At 32.2% G+C, this 23242-nt stretch overlaps 2 protein-coding genes across 7 annotated transcripts; one reads left to right on the forward strand and one right to left on the reverse strand.

The window, feature by feature from the left end:
- Nucleotides 1–1326: 1326 nt before the first annotated feature.
- Nucleotides 1327–11812, reverse strand: LOC148607830 (uncharacterized). Of its 2 annotated transcripts, none has more exons than XM_088546713.1 (7): nt 11514–11812; nt 7455–7554; nt 6368–6445; nt 5419–5494; nt 3913–3989; nt 2760–2823; nt 1327–2022 (listed from the first exon to the last, which is right to left on the reverse strand). In XM_088546713.1, exons 1-7 carry the CDS (start codon nt 11716–11718, stop codon nt 1966–1968), a joined length of 657 nt encoding a protein of 218 aa, XP_088402839.1. In that variant the 5' UTR covers nt 11719–11812; the 3' UTR covers nt 1327–1965. The 2 variants fall into 2 exon arrangements, with proteins under 2 accessions (XP_088402839.1, XP_088402840.1); XM_088546714.1 differs by having other exon boundaries at nt 11483–11531.
- On the forward strand, nt 2927–21759 carry LOC148607831 (BTB/POZ domain-containing protein 6-like). 5 transcript variants are annotated; one of them, XM_088546708.1, is made up of 3 exons: nt 2927–3020; nt 15010–15312; nt 17550–21759. In XM_088546708.1, exons 2-3 carry the CDS (start codon nt 15017–15019, stop codon nt 18610–18612), a joined length of 1359 nt encoding a protein of 452 aa, XP_088402834.1. In that variant the 5' UTR covers nt 2927–3020; nt 15010–15016; the 3' UTR covers nt 18613–21759. The 5 variants fall into 5 exon arrangements, with proteins under 5 accessions (XP_088402834.1, XP_088402836.1, XP_088402835.1 ...); XM_088546710.1 differs by having other exon boundaries at nt 2952–2992; XM_088546709.1 differs by lacking the exon at nt 2927–3020 and adding an exon at nt 6376–6510.
- Nucleotides 21760–23242: the final 1483 nt, after the last annotated feature.

The raw sequence follows: 23242 nt of genomic DNA on the forward strand, positions 1-23242 counted from the left end.
AGCTATGAGAAGAGTGTTTATACCTTTTACATCCCAATCTTTCTGTCTCGCTGCTCTTAATATTGACTGGAAATTTTGATACAAGTTTATTTAGGTGCCACCTTTTCTGAGCATGTAAACAGGATGAAAGCAATTCAAGCTTACCTTACTGGTTCACGTGTTTTTAGTGGAGTCCAGGTTGTTCATATACTTACATTTTTTGTACGTTTCTTTATATGTGTTATCTTGTTTTTTTTTCGTTTTTTTTGTCTACTCTTTATACAAGTTTATTGATATCTGATATTGTATTCTGTTCATTACTGCTTGAATCTTTGTTCCCTTGTATTGTCTGATACTGTTTTGAAATATAGTAAATATCAAATACAAAATTGGGGACCTGGGTTTCACAAGTTGGCATTGACATTGATTTCTTGTAAGCTGTGACCATGCGGAAGTACTTTAACCCTGCCACATTTTTTTTGCCTGTTCCAAGTTTGGAATTTTGGAATTTCTGGCTTTTGTACATCTTGTTTTGTTTTTAATTTACTTTAATGTTGCTGGAGATTTTAGAGGCAACTTTCACAGCACCTGTGTATAATGTAGCTTTTGGGCCAGCTGCAGCTTGCTAAGTGGTGTGATGGTTTCCTCATCATTCACTGAAAACCCATAAGTGGACTTGAGCTGATATTTTTCAGCCCGATTTGGTGATTGTGTCTTTAACATATAAACCATATCCATTCTTCTTATATGAAATACACCTGTATCAGATTTAAAACCATTTCGTGCTTTTTAATTGTAGTACACAAATACATTATCAAGACATTAAAACCTAGAATAACCTGAAGAAAAAATAGCGAGTGCCTATTGTTTTAAAGCATACCTATACAATGTACATTCTCCTGATTGGACAGTTTTCTGTAAAGGACCACGTGTACAAGGCCCATACTTGTCAACTTCCCCTGCATGACTGAAAATTAAAATTGGATATGGAGCAGTTTTTCTGTTGTTTGGAGTATTACATGTTCAACCACATTTATAATCGTATCATCTTTCAATGACAGAATTAACAATGTCCCTCTTTGGGCATATTTTGGAACATTTTTTGCAATTTTTTAGTGCCTCAACCAACTTGACCCAAATAATTGTTAATTATTTCTAAATGCCACTTTAATAGGAATCCAAATCAGTTAAGATTTCCCTGGGTCACATGACAGAAACTTTTAAAAATTGCAATTTTTGCCAATTTTGTTGTTTTTGGCAGATTTAAGTTTTCACAACAGAAAATTGATGATAATTTGAACCCATATTTTAACACTCATGGTGTTTTCAAACTAAAACATTTAAAACTATTTACATTATTATTTATTCCTTTTATTATAAGGATTTAAAACATCCAATAATTGTGTACATAGCTTACAGAATAACATCATTTTTCTTGCAATCAACAACTTCACCAAAGATCAAGTTTCATGAATCTTTTACTAGTTACATAGGCATGTATTTTTTTAATAACTATTTGATAACTTGGGTGGATTCATGAAAAAATACTTCGCTTAAATATCTAAAAATGACAGTTATGTACTACGAGTGAATATAAAATGACATATTCATTACAAAAAGTAACGTAAACTGACTTGTTTTCGTGTATTTCGCAAACAAGAAAAAAAACCTTTAAAAATGATTTGCCATGAATATCAAATCCCTTCATTTAACAGGTTTTACATATAAGATAGAGTATTAAATGCATAATTAACTAATGTCTAAATGAACTGACAATCTGAAAGACAAAAATAGTTAGAAGAATTATAAGTTGTTTACAATATGCAGCTAAATACAAGTAATATTGATGAATTACAATATTCTGAAGTACACGTGTATTTGGTTTATAGGGCACAAATATTGTCAACTCCTTGCATCTTCAACGAAAATATCTGTTTTGCCAACACATCTTTCATGATTATAAATACAGTGTTCAATCACCTTTCCTCATGTGATTGGTGGAATATCCAGCAGGGGTGTAAAATCTGTCAAAAATGGATGAAGCTGCAAATATTGAAAAGGCATTTATAAAATCGAGCTATTGCCTTGATTAAACTTTAAAAAATTTAACAGTTTTCAAAAGAAATAATTACAATGTATGAAAAAGACCCGCATCATTTGTTCAAATGGGTAAAGATGGCTCATTACATTAAGAATGACTATTTACATGTTTACATGCTATTTTCTCTTTGATCCATTGATTAAGAACTGGAGGAACATAAACCAATGATTCAAAACTGTTTAACGGTTCAAACAAGAAATTTTCAGCTTCACCTAATTGGTATTCACTTTCATTTCCTACCAAGAGCAAGCATTAGGAACATCAATTTATCAGTCGTTTGGGTAGCTTTGATTCGATGATCGATTTCAATATATCAAGAATACAAGATCCATTAGTTCATATCTTAAATATATGAAGATTTTATCTTTATTCTTCTTTATGAAGTCATCTTTTCCCTTGTTTGTCCTGAAAATTTATCTTTCTGTTGACAATTTGTTCTATTTATAACCGTTAACATCGGATGATTCTATTTGTTGACTGTCGGCTGGGAAAAAGAATTTATTCCATGCAAAGTTTGGTTCTGATACAGGTTTTGATCAAAGAAATTTTCAGGTTATCGCATTCATTCACATCATCATATAACTCAAATGTATTACACATTATAAATTGTGCACTCTGTTTCATATTTCTGAAAGATAGATCTGTTATTATTCTCTAATGAGAAGACTAATACATGTACCTGTTTCTTATCGTTTTGGCTTTGCTGTAATCTCTTCAGTTCTTTCTCACACTGCCTTACAGCACTTCAAAAGAAGTAAGAGATAAGTTGGATTTTTAGCTGATGAACTGTGATTTTGTGAAATAATCTTGATAGTGCAAAACTCGTTTAATTATTTTTTTTATCAGGACACATTTAGGAAACAACCAGACCATCATTAGTTGAATACTTCAGCAACGGTGACATCATATATAGTAAGAATATTCCAAGTCATTCTTCAAGGTTTGTGGCACCAGGGCCAGATGTAATTGTTTTTTTACTTTGAAAAGCCATGGATGTTTCTCTCTTCAGTATTATGGTTACCAAACATTTTTCTTACTTAAAACATGTTGAATGTGTTGTGATGCTAGGTATACCAACACTAGTACAGGAATTTGATATCAGACAGCACCTAAAGTCACTTACAATGTATGAATTGTATTACAGTATACCTAGTTGACTCTATCATTCCATATAGAGAAAAGTAGCAAAGTCCCATAAAACAGGAAGTTGATACTGGACAGCACCCACAATCAAATACAACATATGACACATCTATATAAAGCCACACACCAAATTTGAATTCAATCCATCAATTTGGAGTAGAGATATTTGCCAATACTTTCTCATATACAAGCTTTTGAGCATATTTTCTACAAATTGAAAAATGTACCCTATTTGTACATTTTCAACTTGTATAAAATTGCAATATGTACAAAGCATTTACATTACTTTCAAAGTTCACTTTTTCTGTACCTCCAAGGTGTTCTTAAACACTTCATTACAAAATTAATTTCAGTTCTTCATATACAAAATTAGTCAGTACAAATACAACACCAGAAAAACAAGTACTATCTTTAAAAAAGATGGCCGACGCAGTAAAATTTGTTCTTTCAACACAACATTTTCGAACCCCACTAGGTTATCAGTGTTTGGCCAATCAGGAAAAAGATATGGGATAAGGTAACTTGCACTTCCATGGAAGAGCGTCTTTCAGGTCAAAGGGTAAAAAGTGAAACTATACTGACTGCGTCGGAAAAATCAATGTTTAACAAGTGTCATACTGATTTTCACACAAATTAAATATGGATCTGGGTTATAGAGAATTATTAGAGGTGTTTTGTAGGTAACCTACTCTTCCTCTTCCTTCACACTCTCCTCTAGTATTTCCTCATGATCATGGAAAATTCTGGACTGTTCGCTGGCAAACCTCTGTAAACAGATATCATGAATTTATTAAGATACATCTATCCTAGTGCCTATTAAATCAGAATTTATATTAGAGCAACTTCATGTAATTCTTAAAGCTTAATTGAAGATATCATAACCTCATGGTTGTAAAACTCACCCTCTATGGATGACGAAAATTGGCAGTATTTATTAACATCAAAAGGTTAAATCCTTTTACTTAATTAGAACACAAATTGTGACATAAATGAATAAGCTGAGTGTTTTGTGCACCTTGTTCAGTATAACTATTGTGTCTGTAGCTGAGACAACATTTATTTCAGTTTCTTGTATTACAATGACCATGACAAATTAAAACAAAAACAACTAGAGTAAACAACTTTTATATAGCTTAAAAATATTCTTAATAAAATCTGGAATGAAACTAGATGCTCTAGAGAACCTGAATTGCTCACCTGGTCAAAAATAGTCTTTATAGCTTTCTAAAGCTGGACTCTTGACTTTACTATTGTCACAAGAATCACAAAATCAAAACAGAGAATCTCATCCATCCAGTTTTCATATTACAAAATAAATCTCTCTAAGTCATTTTTTTTACTCTTCAAGAGCAGTAACTCCAACACTGAGCAACAGATCTTTAGGAAAATTTCAGCACAGTTTGGTTTCACCATGCTGATCAACTCAGAAAATTAGGCTAAACCCACTGGTTTTCAAGTAATTTCAACAAGTTCTCAATTTTTAGTAGTGCTGACCATGTTTTCGACAGATAAAAAATTGTTACAGGATATCCTAACAAACATTAATGCCATGTTTGGTAACAATCTATCCTACAAGTTGTCCAAAACGAGAAATTTTTTTTAAAATCCAACTCAGGACCCATAACTCATTTTCAGTTATTTGCATAATTCTGCAATTAGCCCTCTATGGCCTATTTTTAGAAATGGTGACCATGTTTTTCGCAAGATCAAAAATCCCTGCACATAGATTGTTAAAAAAATGTTCTACATAACATTCATGCAAAGTGTTGTTTCAATCCATCCAGTAGTTTCAGAAGAGAAGATTTTCACAGTTGGAAATGTAAAATTCGAGAAAAATTCCATTTTAGGACCATAACTCATTCATTCATCAATGGATTTTTCTGAAAATTTTGGCATACCTCAATCCCAACTGTTTTTGAGTTATTTGCATAATTCTGCAATTTGACCCCTATGGTCAATTTTTAGTAACAGCGGTCATGTTTTTTGCCACATCATAAATCCCCACACAAAGATTGTTGAAAATACCCTAAGGAACATTCATAAAATCTGTTGAGTAGTTACAGAGGAGAAGATCTTTGAAAAAGTTTACGGACGATGAGGATGACGGACACAAAGTGTTGGCAATAGCTCACGAAGAAGAAATCTGTTATAGAGAAGAAGACAATGTCTGTATTAATCTCTGTAAAAATCCATACCTGGTCTTGAGTGATTTTCTTGATATTGCCATAGGTCTTTACTGGTGCTTTTAATGTTTTCAATTGATCTTTTATTCTAAAATGATAAATATGAATTAAGTTAAACTGATAACAAACAGGAAAGCAAAGAACCATGAACTCTGTTCACAGAAATTAGTAATAGAAATGTGAAGAACTATAAGAGGAGGCAGATACATGTATGTACAAGTCAGTTACTAGAAATAGGTCAACCATGTCCACACAAGTACATGGATAGTAATAAACAGCAAAAAAAAAAGCTTTACCAAGTCCACACAGGTACACGGATGGTAATAAACAACACAAAAAAGGTCAACCATGTCCACACAGTTACATGGATGGTAATAAACAGCAAAAAAAAAATAGGTCAGCCATGTCCACACAGGTACATGGATGGTAATAAACTGAAAAAAAAAATAGGTCAGCCATGTCCACACAGGTACATGGATGGTAATAAACTGCAAAAAAAAATAGGTCAACCATGTCCACGCAGGTACATGGATGCTAATAAACAGCAAAAAAATAGGTCAACCATGTCCACACAGGTACATGGATAGTAATAAACAGCAAAACTAAATCACCTGTCATCCTTTATTCTGACACAGTCGGCATAGTTTCGCTTTTTACCCTTTGACCCTAAAGATGCTCTTCTACGACAAAGCAAATGTAGAAAATTATAAGTAAAAGAAAGAAAAATTACTGCGTCAGCTATCTTTTTTTTTAAACATACAACTTGTTTTTCAATACTCAACGAGTTCCATAGCTCTGAAATAAACAATCCAAAAGGTAGGAAAAAATAATGGGAAGACAATGATTGTACTTAATATCATTACAAGCATTAAGAGTTGCTATACAATGTTCAGTTTATCCAAAAAAGAGTTTTTATGTACTACATGTGCTGGTATCTTAAATATGATATACATGTACTTACTGGTCTACAGTTTCAGTCAAGATTTCTTGCATACCATCAATCTGGAGCCCTTGGTGTGTGGCTTTGTTTAATATAGCCCTAAAGAAATACTAGTACATGTAGATGTAATTACTGTAGATAATTACCAGTACAAGTATATCATGGTAAGCATTTACTATTGATAGGGATGTTAAAACATACAGTGATTGACAGACGTTTGACCTTAGTGTAAATCATGATAAAAATGTCCTGAGGCTGACCAAATAAAGTCCCACATTGGTGTGGTATTTATAAAAACATATGCATGTATAGATACATGTATTTATGGATGTCTAGAGAGTCATTCAATAAAATTTAGTTGATAAAACTGAATGAAGATTCTGAAAGGTAAATACATGTAAATGGGCATTTTGGGTGGATGTAAATCACTTTTTTTTTATTTAAAACCTTCCTTGATGGGAATCATTCCACTGAAAACCTTGTTCAATAAAAGAGGTTAATATGTTTTAAAGTTTGTATTAAGTTCAACTTATGATCTCACAGTTTTAATTAACAACCACTTGCTACATGTATTTTAAAATCTGTAAATGTGTCAAAAGTAAAATTACCACCTGACTAATCAGAAAGTTGTGTTGAACCTTCAGCCTATTTAGAAGAACACTGAAGTAGGTTTTTGTGGACCATTACATGTATATTTTGTCAGTACAAACAGTTGTTCATAAGGCCAAAACGAATAAGTTTTGTTTCCGGCTACCAGCAAGAAAAAATAGGGTATGTAGGTACAGAAATTATTTTATTCTCCAAAAACATTTTCCATTAAGTGAATGGGGAAACAATCCAGACTTTGACAGTGCTTGAGTCAAAATGACCATAAAATGTTTAGGGTAGGCACAAAAAATAGAGTAGGTAGGGTAACAGGAAATGGACATCATATTTTTTTGGCCTAACATCTTTATTGGTACATGTACATGCATTGTCACACAATCTTCTTGACTTTATTCATAATTTCTTGTGTGCCGCATTTTCATATCCCTACAATCCAATACTAATACAGATTTCTGTTTAACAAATTCATTCAAAGACTTAATGACTAAAATCTAATATATACCTTACACCTGTTTCTAAGCATTCACTAACGTAGTCTTGTGTTGACTCATGCAAAGTCTTCCAACTTTTAGTCTGCTTTTGTGAAAATCTTCTTTCCTTAACTGAAGAATATAACATTGTAAATAGAACTCACAATTCATTTACTGTACATTGTGAGAAGTATAAAGTACTCATTATCTTGCACAAAACTTTGAAACTCATTCTTAATAGGATAATTAGTTGGAAAGAGTGAATAACCAAAATATGATCATGAGTGGGTGGAACTTGTTCCGCGCACAAGTTAAATCTTTACGTGTTCTTGGCATGAGTGATCATATTTCAGTTATTTAAGATAACCAACTGATTATCCTATTTATTATATAGATTTCCTCCATTATTCTGTTATTTTCAATATAAATTTTATACTTTGTGAACGACGGATTTATATTTGTGTTGTTAAGTTTTGGCGGGAGAAAGTGCAAGAGTGAAATTATCAAATTTATTTCACAGTGTGAATTATCAATTTTTTTTTACGCTGGGAACATGCAGTAAATCACTACTATCTATATAATAATTAATGAAAACATGGAGCAACTTGCATATTTATACGAAAAATCTGCAACATAATGACAAATCTAAGGTTGTACATTCTGGAACTGAAGGACGCTGATAACCTTCAAGACTTGACACAAGGGAATTTAAAACTACTGAAATATTGAAACACCAAGTTTTAGTAACCCAAGCTACCATGTGATTACTGCTACCAGTATTGGAGTTAATATGTACAAATAAATTAAAATATATTACTGCACTTTTCTCCTTAAAGTGCCATAATTTTTAGGCAATTATTAGATTTATTCAGGGAAGAAATAACAGTGGGAAAAAAATTACCCGGTAATTGAGACTTTCTATACTGAAAAGACTGATTATTTGAATCCAACTAGAGGAACTACCCCAGATTTAACTCCTAATAAAGATTAACAAATAAAATTACGAGTAGTGTTACTGAGTTTACCAGTATCTTTGTATTTTTCCATAACATTTAGAAACTTATCAATTCAAATTTTATATGCTCTAGAAGGGAGCTAAATGATAATGAAGTCCAACAAGAGGCTCCCAGGAGCATGAATCGCTCACCTTGTTGAATTTTGCCTTTCAAAGGCAATAAATTAAACAAGTTGTCCAACAATTTTGACTCAAGAAGTCTTTGGTAGGACTTATTCCAAGATCTTTTCAACAATTGAAAGTTTCTTTTAATATATCATAGTTTTCAAGATATTGACTGAAAACTATCAAAAAAAGGTAATTTTTTCCCCTTTCAAGGGCAATAACTCTTACAAGGAGTCTGAAGACTTTTGTAGTCTTAATAATATGGATCATTTCAGCTATTGAAAGATTTTGGATAAACCTAACGGTTTTGGAGATACATGTGAAAAACTACTGTCTGACCCCTATGTTCTTTTTTTTAGTAACGGCGGCCATGTTTTTCGACGAATCAAAAATTCCCACATCAGTTCTATGCAGTATATCCCAAGAAACATTCATACCAAGTTTGGTTTCAATTAGTCAAGTAGTGTCAGAGGAGAAGAGTTTTGTATAATTGTTAACGACAACAACGGACAATGACACCAACAGACAACGACGACAACGGACACCAAGTGATGGCAATACATAAGTAGCTCACTTGGCCTTTGGCCAGGTGAACTAAAAATGGTAAATGTAAATTAGAGCAGGAAATAAAATATGTCTGTTAAAGGTTAACCTACCTACATGTAACCTATTTTTCTGCCTAAATGGCCACCCCCTATGTACATGTAGTACCAAAAAGACAAGAACCTAGATCTATGCATTGTAAGTGCATTATTTGTGTGTATTCTAATCAAAAGTAGTCAAAATAAAACTGAGTATGTGTACTTTGACTGCTTTCCTAACAGAACAAATCCTTACAACATACATGTATGAAGTTTTCAACTTGCCACAGGAAAGTGTAACTAAGTACCTAACTTTCCCTGACCCAAATTTCATTTGCCCCGGGTAACGGGAAATAGGAATCCTAGAAAACTGGGTATACAACTTTAAAGATGACATTTGTTCAAAGAATTCACGGTAAAACATTAAAAATTAACATGTAAAGTAATGGAAACGTTAGAAGTGGTTAGCGAGACCTTAACTATCATTTCTTTAGTTGAGAACTATTAGTCAGGAAATCCTCCCATTACTGACTACATGTCTAGAATTTTTTTTTTATAAATAAAATGATTTTATTTCTTGGCCTTAGCATCCACATGTACATGCACACTGTAATACACAAGTATAGTACAATAAGCTCTAAAAAAATTACACCAGATGTCAGAACAAGGGTTTCCAACTTTGCAAATGAGCTACCGGTACATGCACACTAACCCAGTTGCATACATGTAATTCTTCTTCAACTCAAATTTTAACCAAATCAAATTGCTTGAAATTGTAGATTTCAGGATAATTCAAGGATTTGAGGATAATTTCAATTTGAGTTTTTTTTATGAAACCAGGTCCTGGTGATGCAAAAGCAGATGACTGCCATGATAGTGTCATCAACATACATGTACTACCACGAACATGTGGCAAATTAAACCAAAAGCAGTTTGTACCACAAACAGTCCCTACAGTTCCTGACATTTTTTGTTGTTGATGCAGGGTAGGTGTAGCATTGGAAAAATGGAAAACTTAGCCCCTTCTTAGGAGTTAACATGGTCATGCAAAAATAAAATATTTCAAATTCATCTGCCCTTAATCATTTCAGTTGCCATTATAAAAATCCTTGTCCACATCTGGAACTAATCAAAGTGCTGTTAGCACTGGGGATTTTTTATCCTTATGAAAATTGTAGCATACACAAAATTTAAAAGATTACATGATGTAAAATAAAACTATAATCATACATTTGCATTTCCCATATTATTTAGAACAATTTTTCAATATGTATAAACAGAATGTTAATCAATACAACTGATTTCTGAAGTAAAATCTGTAATGGATAGTTAAACAGTATCCAACTTCACAAACATTTACAAATTTTGTTGTTTCATCCCTTTCCCAATTTTTAAACCTTAAAAAAAAAAAATTAATTTGCAATCACATTCAAAGAGAACTAATTTCAGCATAAGAAAATAATTTCCTTGATCAATACAAGATTTTCACAATTAGACAATAATAAAATGTTATTGAGCTGGATAATTGCCATAAACATATTTACAGGTTATGAAAGTGATATTGAATGATATTAAAGGAACTACATGTGACATGTACATTTGGACTTTTTTGTGTAGTGTTCAGAAACAGTAGGGAAGTTCCAGGCATGAACTGGTGACATACATGTAAGGTATTTTGATAATCAAAAACCCAATAAAATGCAGGTAATTCTTAATCCTAGTCCACAAATATCCTTTTTTTTGGGGGGACATGTTTAATTGATTTACAGGACATTGTAACCACGGAATAACATTGTATAGTCACCTAAAATAAATTATAGAATTGTATAGATTAACAAAACTACATGTAAATGTATGACTTTGATAAAAAAAAATAAGTAGCTTAAGATAAGATTACGGTTCATATTAACCTTTCAACAAATACAAGATATTTATGATCAATTTGCCCTGAACATATATTTATCTGCTGTTTTAACATTTCAATGTTAATTTGAGTGCATTTGAGTATATTTGAGTGTAATTGAGTAAAATGACGAACCACACAAAAGCATATGAAATCATGTCATGAATTGGAAAATTGGAATAGTACTTGGTAACAAAAACATGAATTTACACTTTTTTTCCCATTATTTGCTTACATTGATTTATAAGCAATATGTCGAATAAAAACAATAAAAGCATGCTCAACGACTAAACAAAATTTCACTTCACATACGTTTGATGCAGCATTTCAGAAAATCAAGGGTCCATGAAATACACTGTAATTTTGACAGTGCTGCATTTGGACTAAAGAAAATATTTATGCAATCATTCCTCGCTCAGAACTATCCCTGATATTTTGAAAAGCATTTATGTTCACCGGGGACTTTATATACACTCCCTATGTTAACCATTTTTTTCGAAATTTCCTGGACTGAAAGGTTGATTAGCAGGACCAGGCTGGCTCTTTCTCAGTTCAGAAACAGATACAGCAAACTTCTGAATGGGAGTCTGAACTTTACTACTGGAGTTTTTCTTGGCTTCTTGGAGGTTGTTGACACTACTTTTTTTATTCGTATTTTTCTGTTTGCCTTTTACTTTTTTCACTCTAGGCATTTTTCGGAATCTTCGGGAAAGAATTCAATGTTTACAAATCCATTTTCCGCGGGAAATTTTATTTTTCCTCAATTTACAGTTTGACCGATAATAACAAATTATCTTGATGATAAGCACATAAATGATGCAGACTTTAAAATATAAATAAAAAACAGTAACAATTCCGTAATAGACTCCGGATTATGAGTACCTTACTGAATTAGTTGGTCAGGAAAACAGGTATAATCAGCTAAATTCTAGGTCTACTTACTCTATACAATACAAATACAAATATTTACATGAGCATCTTTTTCTAAGGCAGATCTTCCCAGAATTAATAATACTTAATATGCAGCAGTCTCCAGTCATTCCAGGTACATAGTGCCTGCTAAATTTGTTTTCTTTAATACATGAAGATAGCTATAGTTACTATAATAGCCTAGCAATCCTTGAAACAGCAACTTTACAGGCTAGATAAGATGAGATAAGATAGTTTTATTAGCCAATCATGGAACTTCTTGGGTAGAAAATTAAATACAATGATTACAGTGATTTTAGATATGTAGTTTTTGTACATATTAAAGATGTGGAAATGTAAGATCTAATTGTAAGTAAAGCAACACAGTGTGAGCTTTATGATAATAAGGTTCACAAATGGTCAATACACCAAATAAATGTCCCTTGGCATGGATTTTTATAGCAGACTACAATAAAAATCATTGCCTGTTGCAGATATGTGGCTGTCCTTATAAAAAGGAGAGGGTTCTGTAAAGCCCTATTTTGGCCCCAATATTCAACATTTTTGAAAGATTTGTTTTGGTCTGTATTAGTTAGTTTATTTGAAAGGATAATGGATGTAGTAAATACATCTCAGCCGATTTTGGCGATGTCATGAATGTTTATGACCCAATAGTAGTCAAAATTAACACATTAGTGAAATCTTTAATGTTGTTCCATTTTTGCACATATTTTGTGATTGTTTTTGTCTAGAATGAGAGTGGCCACATCCGTGTTTATCCAAATATGGACATATATGTTGTATCTTACAATACTACACAATATATATAAAGATCAGGAATGAATAAGCATGCGGCCACATTTGTTTTTCACAAAAACCGTCAAAAATATGCTGAAATATTGAGATTTTATGGATTTTTCATCATTAAGGCAATTTTGTTGGTGCTACAATGACGAGATGCTTTTCTGTTTTGGCCTAAATCTGATCCAGATAGCTGGTGTAAACACTTATGTGTACAAAAACGATAAAAATCTATTTTGAACAATTTCAAATTTTGAGGCCAAAATTGGCCATAACGGAACCTTCTCCTTTTTCATGTATAGATATGTGAGAAATAACAGTATTTTTGTCAGTATGGTGTTCCTAGTGAATATGCAAAATTTGAAAATTATATTTTGGACTTATATTTAACCTTACAAAATTTACAAATAAAAATATGCAAAATAAAAAAAAATAAGGAAAATGACTTGTTTAAAAAATTCATACAAAGTTGTATGTGCATGTCAGTATGTATATTTTTAAGCTGTTAATTTATCACCACTTGTTGTTCAAGAACCTAAACCATCTAGAAGAAAATACAGCTATTATATTTTCCAAATGAAGGCATAGTTTTTCTAAGATAGGAAAGACAATCTGAATCTGTGCTAAATTCATGCTGTCAGTCACATCCAAAAAATTGTGCATTAATTGTTAATACCACAGATTATCATGTGTTGAATATTCCTCCTGTCATCTGCAGATGACAGTTATATTTCTGCTGTACTTATATTGTAGAAATTTAAAGGATAAGTTAATTTTAAACAAACAATCAGGTCCTGACCGCTCTAAATCAAAAGAATACAGCTGGAGCTGCTTGTATGGGTTAAAATAAAATTTCAAGTCGTTCAAAGCTCACAGTGCTCTCTTACATACCCACTACATGTTATAATACCAGTTTGTATTTTTATCCATGGTAAGTATTTCACACCAGATTTTTTCCAGGAAATATTATTTATATGGTGATTTTAAATCTTAATATTATTTCCTGGATACTATTTCATGTCCTGGAAAATATTTCACATCAAAAACTATTCTTTTAACTCCCACATAACATATCGTACAAGTACACTTAACACTAAGAGTTCTTTTTATCCCATAAATTCCAAGCTCTACTTATTTCAAAACACTTTCAATCATGAAACACTTGAGTATAGAAACAGTTTTCAGCAATTGAAAAATATTTAATTATTATAAAATATCACAGCTTAAAATTGAGTACATTCCAGTGGAAAAATACTGTATTTCATGCAGGATACAAATGTACTGTTTAATGTGAAACTTTCCAGTATGACCTTTTCTTGGATGGGAAGTATAGAAATATTGTTCATTGATTACTGCTACAGTATTCTGGTGATTCTGTCTTCAGTCATACTTATCTGTTATCTTGGTTAAATGATATTGCATTGTGAATATGATGTATCGCTATACCTTCAACTTCAAAAAGACTCTACACATAGTTTAGTTGGATTATAGCTAATGTCATTGATATCTTGAAAAAAAGTTTTATATTTGAAAAAAAATGAGTGTCAAGTAGATGAATTGTTATCTCCCTTAGTCCAGTGAACACTTCATGAGGATTTTTTGTCAGGTATAATGATTGATCTGTTATTTCCATGTTTGATTGTGCATTTCTGTTATTGTTTTAACTGACCCTTTAATGTGAAATCTTATTAATACCATTACATGTACATTTGTATGTTGTACATGTATAAATCTGTATCTCACAAAGTATAAATTTCTTGGAATGTAATGGTCCATCTCATGTGTTTCTCTTGCAACTTTTCACATGAAGTCAAAAATACATGCACCATCTGTATGTGTTCTCCTACATGCACATGTATTTATATTTATTGAGGATTGGTTGAAGCTTAACAGCTCAGTGAAAAATGCTTATTTTTTGTGTTACTTTAGTATTTCATCTGATAGGGCATCATCTGTGACTCTCGTGTTTCTAGGGTAGTCCTACATTTACTTAAGATGATTTGACTAAACAATTTTATCCAGGTGGACTGCAGGGACACCAATTTGTCTATTTGAAACTTAAAACATTGACATTACACTTTCTTATTTTCACAAAAGTCCTACCCACAAAACCACAAAATTTGTACAGCAAAAAAGAATAAATAACTCTACAGTAACATATTTTTGCAAAATTGTGATTATTTTGTGTGATTTGTTGTAGAATACAGATTCCAAAACAGTAGAAGTATCTATTAACTCACATGTATTTAGGCAAGATGTCATTGAATTTTCAGGAAGACTATGGAAATCTCCCCATCACAGGAGCTAAGTCAAAACAACAATGCCCTAGCTATATCTGACGACTGGAAAATGAGAACAACTTTGATGGAATGTAATAGATACATGTTAGAAAACAAGGTGGCTTGTGATGTCAACTTTATTCTTGGTACTGAAGGTCAAAAGGTCACAGCTCATAAGTATGTTTTGATCAGCAGATCACCTGTTTTTCATGCCATGTTTTATGGTCCTGTGGCAGATCAGTCAGATGAGATTCATGTTCCAGATATTGAACCAGAAGTATTTTTATTGTTTTTGAGGTAATTAGTTAACATGTCTAAATCTGTAGGGTTTTGATCAAACTTAAATCAGATTTTTATTGTCACCCCTTTTAATGTTTGTTATCATCATTTTATTGGAGGTCACTTCAGGGGTTAAAGCAAATGGTATTTTTTATATATACATGTATGTATATAATTTTATGTAGTCTTAAGCTGTAAGGAAATATGTCTAGAAAAATGTATGTACAGTGAAGCCTGTCTAACACATTGATTTCCAAGCATGCAGTTTGCAATGCAAAATTGAATTCCATTTAAACTATGGCCTTGTAGATTTGGGTATTTCAAAGATCATGTGTAACAAGCATCTGTAATCTGTGTTCTATAAAATAACCCAGATTCTGGATCCAGATTACCCATGATCCACCAATTTTCTCTTATCTAATTTCATTGAATGTGTCTCTTTAAGTAGCAGTCTTTTTAAGAATCATGCAAACTTTGTTATACATGATACACCCCCACAAAAAGCTACATATTTTTATTTTTGTTGTTAAGTTATAGGTCTACATGATGAAATGTGTAGGTCTCACTAACCACTTCCAACATTTCCATTACTTAACATGTTAAACAAATAATTTTCAATGTTTCACTGTGAATTTGTGGGACAAATGACACTGTAAAGTTGCATACCATTGCCAAGCTTGGAAAATAAGGTTTTCAAAATCATTATCCTAATGGTATGATGACTGTAGAAATTCTCCACAAAATTCACTTGAATAAAAAATACAGAAAATCCACATTTTTACCTTTTCTGCTAACTGACAGCATGGAGGCAAATTACTCACACATTAAAACAATATTCATACACTTTTGTAGTAAATTACAAATATGGTTTTAAAGTACACATCCTCAGGTTTATTTTGAGTACTTTTGTTGAGAATACACACAAATAATGCACTTACAATGCATATTTCTAGGTTCAGTGTGTTTTTGGTACTACATTGGAGGGGGGGTGGCCATTTGACCCAGAAGTGGTTAGTGAGATCTTAAAAACATTATGAATTTTTATGTTTTTCTTTTTTTACATTTTATGAAAGCTTGTGGTATTGTGAGTCTAATAAGACCATAACCATAAAAGTTGGAAATGGGACTACAAAGAAATGGTCATTTTTATATCATGCCCTTCAGTGACATTTTCCCTAAATTACTAAAAAATGACAGTTTTAACTAACTTGTCACACCAAATTGATATCCATGATAATTCAAGAAGTTGTAATAGTAAATATCATTTATCATTATGAAAAAAGGACAGATTTCAACAATTAATACCATGCCTATTTCATCATTGTGTGATTCTTAGTCTGTGCTGTATGACCTTTTGAGTACTTTGAATATCCCAAGCAGTGATGTTAGGTATTTCAGTGATGTTGTCAAGTTTAGTGTCAGTCTTACTAATAAAAATCTTGTTGCTATGTTGTTTTTTACAATATCTTGCACAATGCACCTCTTAAACTATAGCCAGATTACCAATATCACTATACTGATATTATGTGAAAATGGGAATAATGACCAGGAAAGGCAATTTTTATCAAATTATGCATTTCTCTGAAATATGCCATAATGTAGCCACTTCTAATGTTTCCATTACTTTACATGTTAAACAAGTAATTTTTAATGTTTCACTGTGAATCCCCAAGACAAATGACACCTTAAAGTTGCATATCATTGCCAAGCTTAGAAAATAAGACTTTCAAAATCATTATCCTAATGGTACGATGACCATAGAAATTCTTCACAAAATTTACATGAATAAAAAATACAGAAAATCAACATTTTTATCTTTTCTGCTACCTGGAGGCAAATTACTCACACATTTAAACAATATTCATACACTGTTGTATTAAATTACAAATGTGGTTAAAGTACACATCCTCAGGTTTATTTTGAGTACTTTTGATGAGAATACACACAAATAATGCACTTACAATGCATATTTCTAGGTTCTGTGTGTTTTTGGTACTACATTGGAGGGGGGGGGGTGGCCATTTGACCTGGACGTGGTTAGTGAGACTTCCATTTTGTCTGCTCTTAGGAGATAATCCACATTGTAAATTCAACAAAATATCAAAAATAAAAATATGTGGGCTTTTCAACCATGAATCACATTTTGCATGTTTCTTATCTGGAGTGCTACTTAAATTGTGTTCATGCTTTTATTATATTTTTCACTCATTTATCACTCTGTCTTATAGTCCTCAATATTTTTTTCTTCCATACAGGTTTTTATATTATGATGATGATACCATTGTGGATAGTAACTCTGTTATGGGTTTGTTGTATGCGGCAAAGAAATATTCTATATGTAGTTTACAAGACATATGTAAACAATTCCTAAAGGAAAATATCAACTTTGATAACGCATGCATCATTTTAGAACAAGCACATGCATTTGATGAAAAAGATTTACATGAAGAATGTTTAGATTTCATTTGGAAAAATGGTGAAGACCTAGCAGAAATGACCTCAATTTATGACATCTGTGCTGAATGCATGGAGGATGTTATTTCTTCAGATGTTCTTGCAGCCAGTGAGAAAACAGTGTTTCAATGTGCAATGAATTGGTCAGAAAAACAGTGTCATAAACAAAATATTGAGCTGACAGATATAAATAGACGACAGGTTTTAGGAAATATTTTGTACCAAGTAAGGTTCCCCTTAATGCCATTATCATATTTTGCTGACAATGTTTCAAGGCATCAAATCCTTACTTCTGAGGAGAAATTACTTTTGTATGAATTTTTGTGTCAAAGTTGTCCATCATCAAGGGACATGACTCCATTTTTAACTCGTTACAGAAGTAAAAGGTCATTTTCGTATTGTAAAAGGTTCAAAGGTATGGTGGACAGTAGTGACTGGGTTCAGAAAGGGAAAAAGGATGCCATTACTTTTAGTTGTAATCTACCTATACTTATGCATGGTATTTGTATGTATAGATCTGGTACATTAGGAATCCAGTATGATATCAGATGTGACCTTTTTGACTCGGATGAACATTTGGTGGCATCAGTTCACCGTGTTGAGCACTCTATGGAAACAATCAGTGAGGGCAAGGTTATGTTTCCTGTGTTGTTCAATCAACCAATCAAAATTACTTCCTTTTCATGGTACACGATAGTTGTAAAGATGATTGGACCAAAATGTTACTATGGAGAGAGAGGTAGAAAAAAGGTTTTATGTAGTAATGTGACGTTTGAATTTCTCTCAGCTCCAGAGAAAAGCTCTAACTCTACCAATGTATACACAGGACAGATTCCTGTTATATTATTTTCTACATGGTTATAAAGTGAATTTTGTTGCTTTTTTTAAAAGAAAACACAATAAGGGAACTACAATTAGATTTTTATGTCGGGGTAGGGGGAGGGAGGGGGGGCTAGGATCAAAATTGAAATAAAACAACATGATTTACATGAAGACAAGACAGGCCAGAAGAAAAAAATAAAAAGGCAGGATGTATTATTGTCCAAATATTTTTTGTTTATATCCCAAAAATTTTTAACTGAAGGAAAATTAGGCAGGACCTGTTTTTTCTTGAAATAAAAATGCAGGATAGAAAATTTTATTCTAGTCCCCTTAAAATCAAATGGTTGCTCCCTAATTGGGGTCCTGAGGATATACTATGTAAGTGACTTGTATATTTTGTTGTTATTTTTGTGCATATGCCCCACTTAAGAAATGCTGACTCATTGACTCATAATTATTTTCAATTGAACTTGGTAAGATCACTCAAATAACTTCTGCAGAAGGAACTTATTTTTACCTGAACTCATATGAGTGAGCATTTCTATACTTACTTTGAAAGAATGTCTGTTTGTGTATTTCTATATTTCAAAGTTTTGATTTTTAAATTGCAAGAGCATGTTATCAATGGCAACATATTGTTTATAATTTTTATGGATTCATAATTGGAAGTGCCTTTACGTGTATGCATTTTTTCCTTCATATAATGAAAAATGAATTTCTTTAGTAATGTTAATTTTATTTTCTTCACATTGAAGATTTTTTATAATTAACCATTTACAATTATGTATACATGATCAAGATCATATGCATGGGAGATAACTCTATCATACTCAAAATGATAGTGTAAAAGAAATACATTAAGGGGGGATAAATTTGTTATCATTATTCATGTAAATTAACCAAATTAAGTTAATGTATTTATTTCAAAGCTTGTCCCTGTTTATTCTGCATTGTTAACTGTTATGAAATCATTTATGTGTATACATCTGTAAGTAAGCAACACCCTTTCTTTTCTGCTTTAGGAGTTACTTGGTACATTTTTGTGATTTTAATGATTTAATATCTGGATCTGCCTTTGTTCATAGTCAGGCATTTTAGTATGCCTATAAGAAGTTATAACTTTATTCCTAGCTATGTCATGTTTTTTGCTTTGATAAATTTTGTTGTATAATGAATTTTAGGGGTATCAATACTTCAGTTAATCTCCTCTTTTTAACAATTTCCATAAATGTAGGTATATTTAACAATGGGACCCCCTTGTTTGTTTGAAAATTTTGTTAATTTAAATTAGGTGTAGAATTTATGTAGAAATGCGCAAGTAGTCTCTGAATCTGTTCCTGATAATTATTGTATTTGAAGATTTGTTGTACAAATATGTATTAAAATGATAATCACAAATAGTTTACTTTCTATAATAACATGTCATCAGTGAACTCAATTTGCATTTTTTAAATTCAACATTTAGGCCTCCCAAATACAATACAGTTATCTCTTCAATAATTGGACTTGCACTTTAATTGGGAATGGAATTTTAGTCAAAGATACATGTATATACTGCATTAGACAGACAGCTTCCCACATCTTCACATAATTAGATCATCCAGCATATGACATTTTGTAGACTAATGGATGTTATGTATGGTCAGCCAGACTCCCTGTCTGGTTGATAGGAATTAAATGAAACTGTTATTATATAATTTCAGTGAAATCATTTTATTGATCATTCATCATTTCTTTGTATAAGAAAATTTGATGAAAGCATTACACTTATATAGGGCTTCTGAAGAATTTTTTTTTATCAAAGGGTCATTTTAAACTTTTTTCATTTAATTTCAAAATATTGAGGAGCTAATTGTTATTTTCTGTTTCAATGTGCTATGAACCTGTTTAAACCAAGCACCTAGCTTCCTTAAGGAAAAGCCTATCAAGCTTTCATTTGAAACAGAATGAAATCAGTCCAAGTTACTTTGATGTAAATGTAAATTGCTGAATACAAATATTGCTATGATTTGTAAGGGTTGTGTCCCTTACCTTAGGTCTACCTCCTTACTGAAAAAAATCCCTTACATTATATAGATGGTTCAATTTAGACAGATTTTACTGTACTTTCATTGATGTCACTGTAGGCCATAAATATATTTATAGGTGCAAGTTATAGCATTATAACCTATAATAGCTAGTAGTATTACAATTAATACTGAAAGGATTTCTAAACAATGTTTAGTTTTTATATGATCCTAGATGTCTCTATTTTTATGGGGCATTTTAGCCACACAATGACAGATTCGATTGAATTGAAAACAAGCTATAAACAGTTTATTGTATGTGCCACTAATAGCCTTATTAGTATACAAAACCCAGTTTACAGGCTATGGTTGGCAATTTTCTATTCATTTTCTAAGTGATTTTATGCATGAAAAAGTTGTTTTGATAGATTTAAATGCTTTAGAGGTTAGGCTTCAACTAGTCCCTATTGTAGGTTTTAATTCTCTTGCAATTAGAGACAATAGGTTTATGAAATAGAAATTTAATCTTTTCAGTGTTTAGAAGTTCTCATGATCAAGTTTCAGGTTAAAGTTGTGTATTGCATTGTCTTTCAAAGTGATATTTTGTTTTGTATTGGAATATGTGTATTGAATAAATAAATGAAATCCAATACACAGCAAGATAGACAATAGAAAAAGAATGGCAGGAATTTCTGTATTGATCATGTTTGGTTGACATCTGTTTCAACTTCGATATTTTTTTCACTGTGGCAGATGGCTTTTAAATATCAATTCAGTAAGCTTGTTATGATAGAAAAACATAAATCCCTATCCCCCTGAAATTTTAAGAATCATATTCAGTTTAACGAATTTAAAGTAAAGTACCATCCCTATAATTTGTAACCTTTTTCATATCAGGGCCTTCCCTTTTAAGCACACATTTTGCCCAACTGTTCTAGACAAACCCACATGGCCAGGCCTAAAATAATTTTTTTTAAAGACGTTTTGCCTACTTCTTGCAGTTTAATGATCTGTTTTTTTAATTCCATCAAATTTTCAATAACTTATATAAAGAAGAATTGTTAATGACGCTACCTGAATATATTGTTTATAATTGTGTCTTTAGATGTACAAAACAGGACCCTTACCTGGGGCCCCAAAATTTTTCTCAAGAATTATGTGAAATAAATGTCCACCAATTTCATTTGTGTGTTATATTAAATTGTTAAATAACTTTACATGATTGTTTAAATATTAAAAAATATAATATTATGCAGAATTTTCAGTTTTGTAAAGGAACCCCTTGGCTGTTATTGATTACCTGTAGTATAGTACTACGGGATCACTCTGACCTCTCATTCCCTGAAGCATAGTACTATAGGGTCACTCCGACCTCTGATAATCTGTAGCATATTACCAGAGGGTCACTTCTACCTCTGATTACCTGTAGCATAGTACCCCAGGGTCTCTTCAACCTCTGATTTCCTTTAGCATCGTGTCACAGGGTAATTCAAACCTGTGATTACTTGTAGCATAGTACAATATGGTCACTCCAACCTCTGATTACATTTGTACCTATAGCATAATATCACAGGGTCACTTCAACCTCTGTTTACATGTAGCATAGTACCTAAAGGTCATTCCAACCACTGATTACCTGTAGCATAGTGCCACAGGGTAATTTAAACCTCTGATTACTTGTAATATAGTATCACAGGGTCACTCCAACCTCTCTTTATGTATTGCATTGTACCAAAGGATCACTCCAACCTCTGATTATCTGTAGCATGTTACCACAGGGTTACTCAAACCACTGATTACCTGTAGCATAGTACCACACGGTCACTTCAACGTCTGATTACCTGTAGCAAAGTACCACAGGGTCATTCCAGCCTCTGATTACATTTGAACCCCAACCTCTGATAACCTGTGACATAATACAACAGGGTCACTCCAATATTTAATTACCTGTAGCGTAGTACTACAATGTGACTTCAACCTTTGATAACCTGTAGCATAGTACCAAGGGGTCATTTCAACGTCTGATTACCTGTATCATAGTACCATAGGGTTACTCAAACCGCTGATTACCTGTAGCATAATACCACAGGGTCACTTCAACGTCTGATTACCTTTAGCAAAATACCACAGGGTCATTCCAACCTCTGATTACATTTGAACCCCAACCTCTGATTATCTGTAGCATAATACCACAAGTCATTCCAATAACGAATTACCTGCAGTATAGTACCACAGGGTCACGGCAATAACTCATTACATGTAGCATAGTACTACAGGGTCACTCCAACCTCTAATTACCTGTAGCATAGTACCACAGGGTGATTCCAACTGCGGATTCCCTGTAGCATAGTACCACAGGATCACTCCAACCTCTGATTGCTTGTAGCATAGTACTATATGGTCACACCAACCTCCAATTATCTATATTTCATAGTATTATAAGGTCACTTTAATTTGAACAAACTCAATTATATTGACTTTACTGTTTGCAAGTATTTATTAAACCTTTAATTCAAACACTTGGTCAGTTTCTTGACCATTGGGGTATCTCCGTGTGAGCCACGGGGTAAATAATCTTCAGTATTGTGTTATGTTTGTATACATAGGGGTTAGGCAAAACTAACGGAAATAATTTCAACTTCAACCGTAATCAATTTTTACTACAA

The sequence above is a fragment of the Perna viridis genome, chromosome 9 (genome assembly GCF_037379345.1).
Source record: "Perna viridis isolate PV_CMFRI_1.1 ecotype Kerala chromosome 9, ASM3737934v1, whole genome shotgun sequence".
In the NCBI taxonomy this organism is placed as follows: Eukaryota; Metazoa; Mollusca; class Bivalvia; order Mytilida; family Mytilidae; genus Perna; species Perna viridis.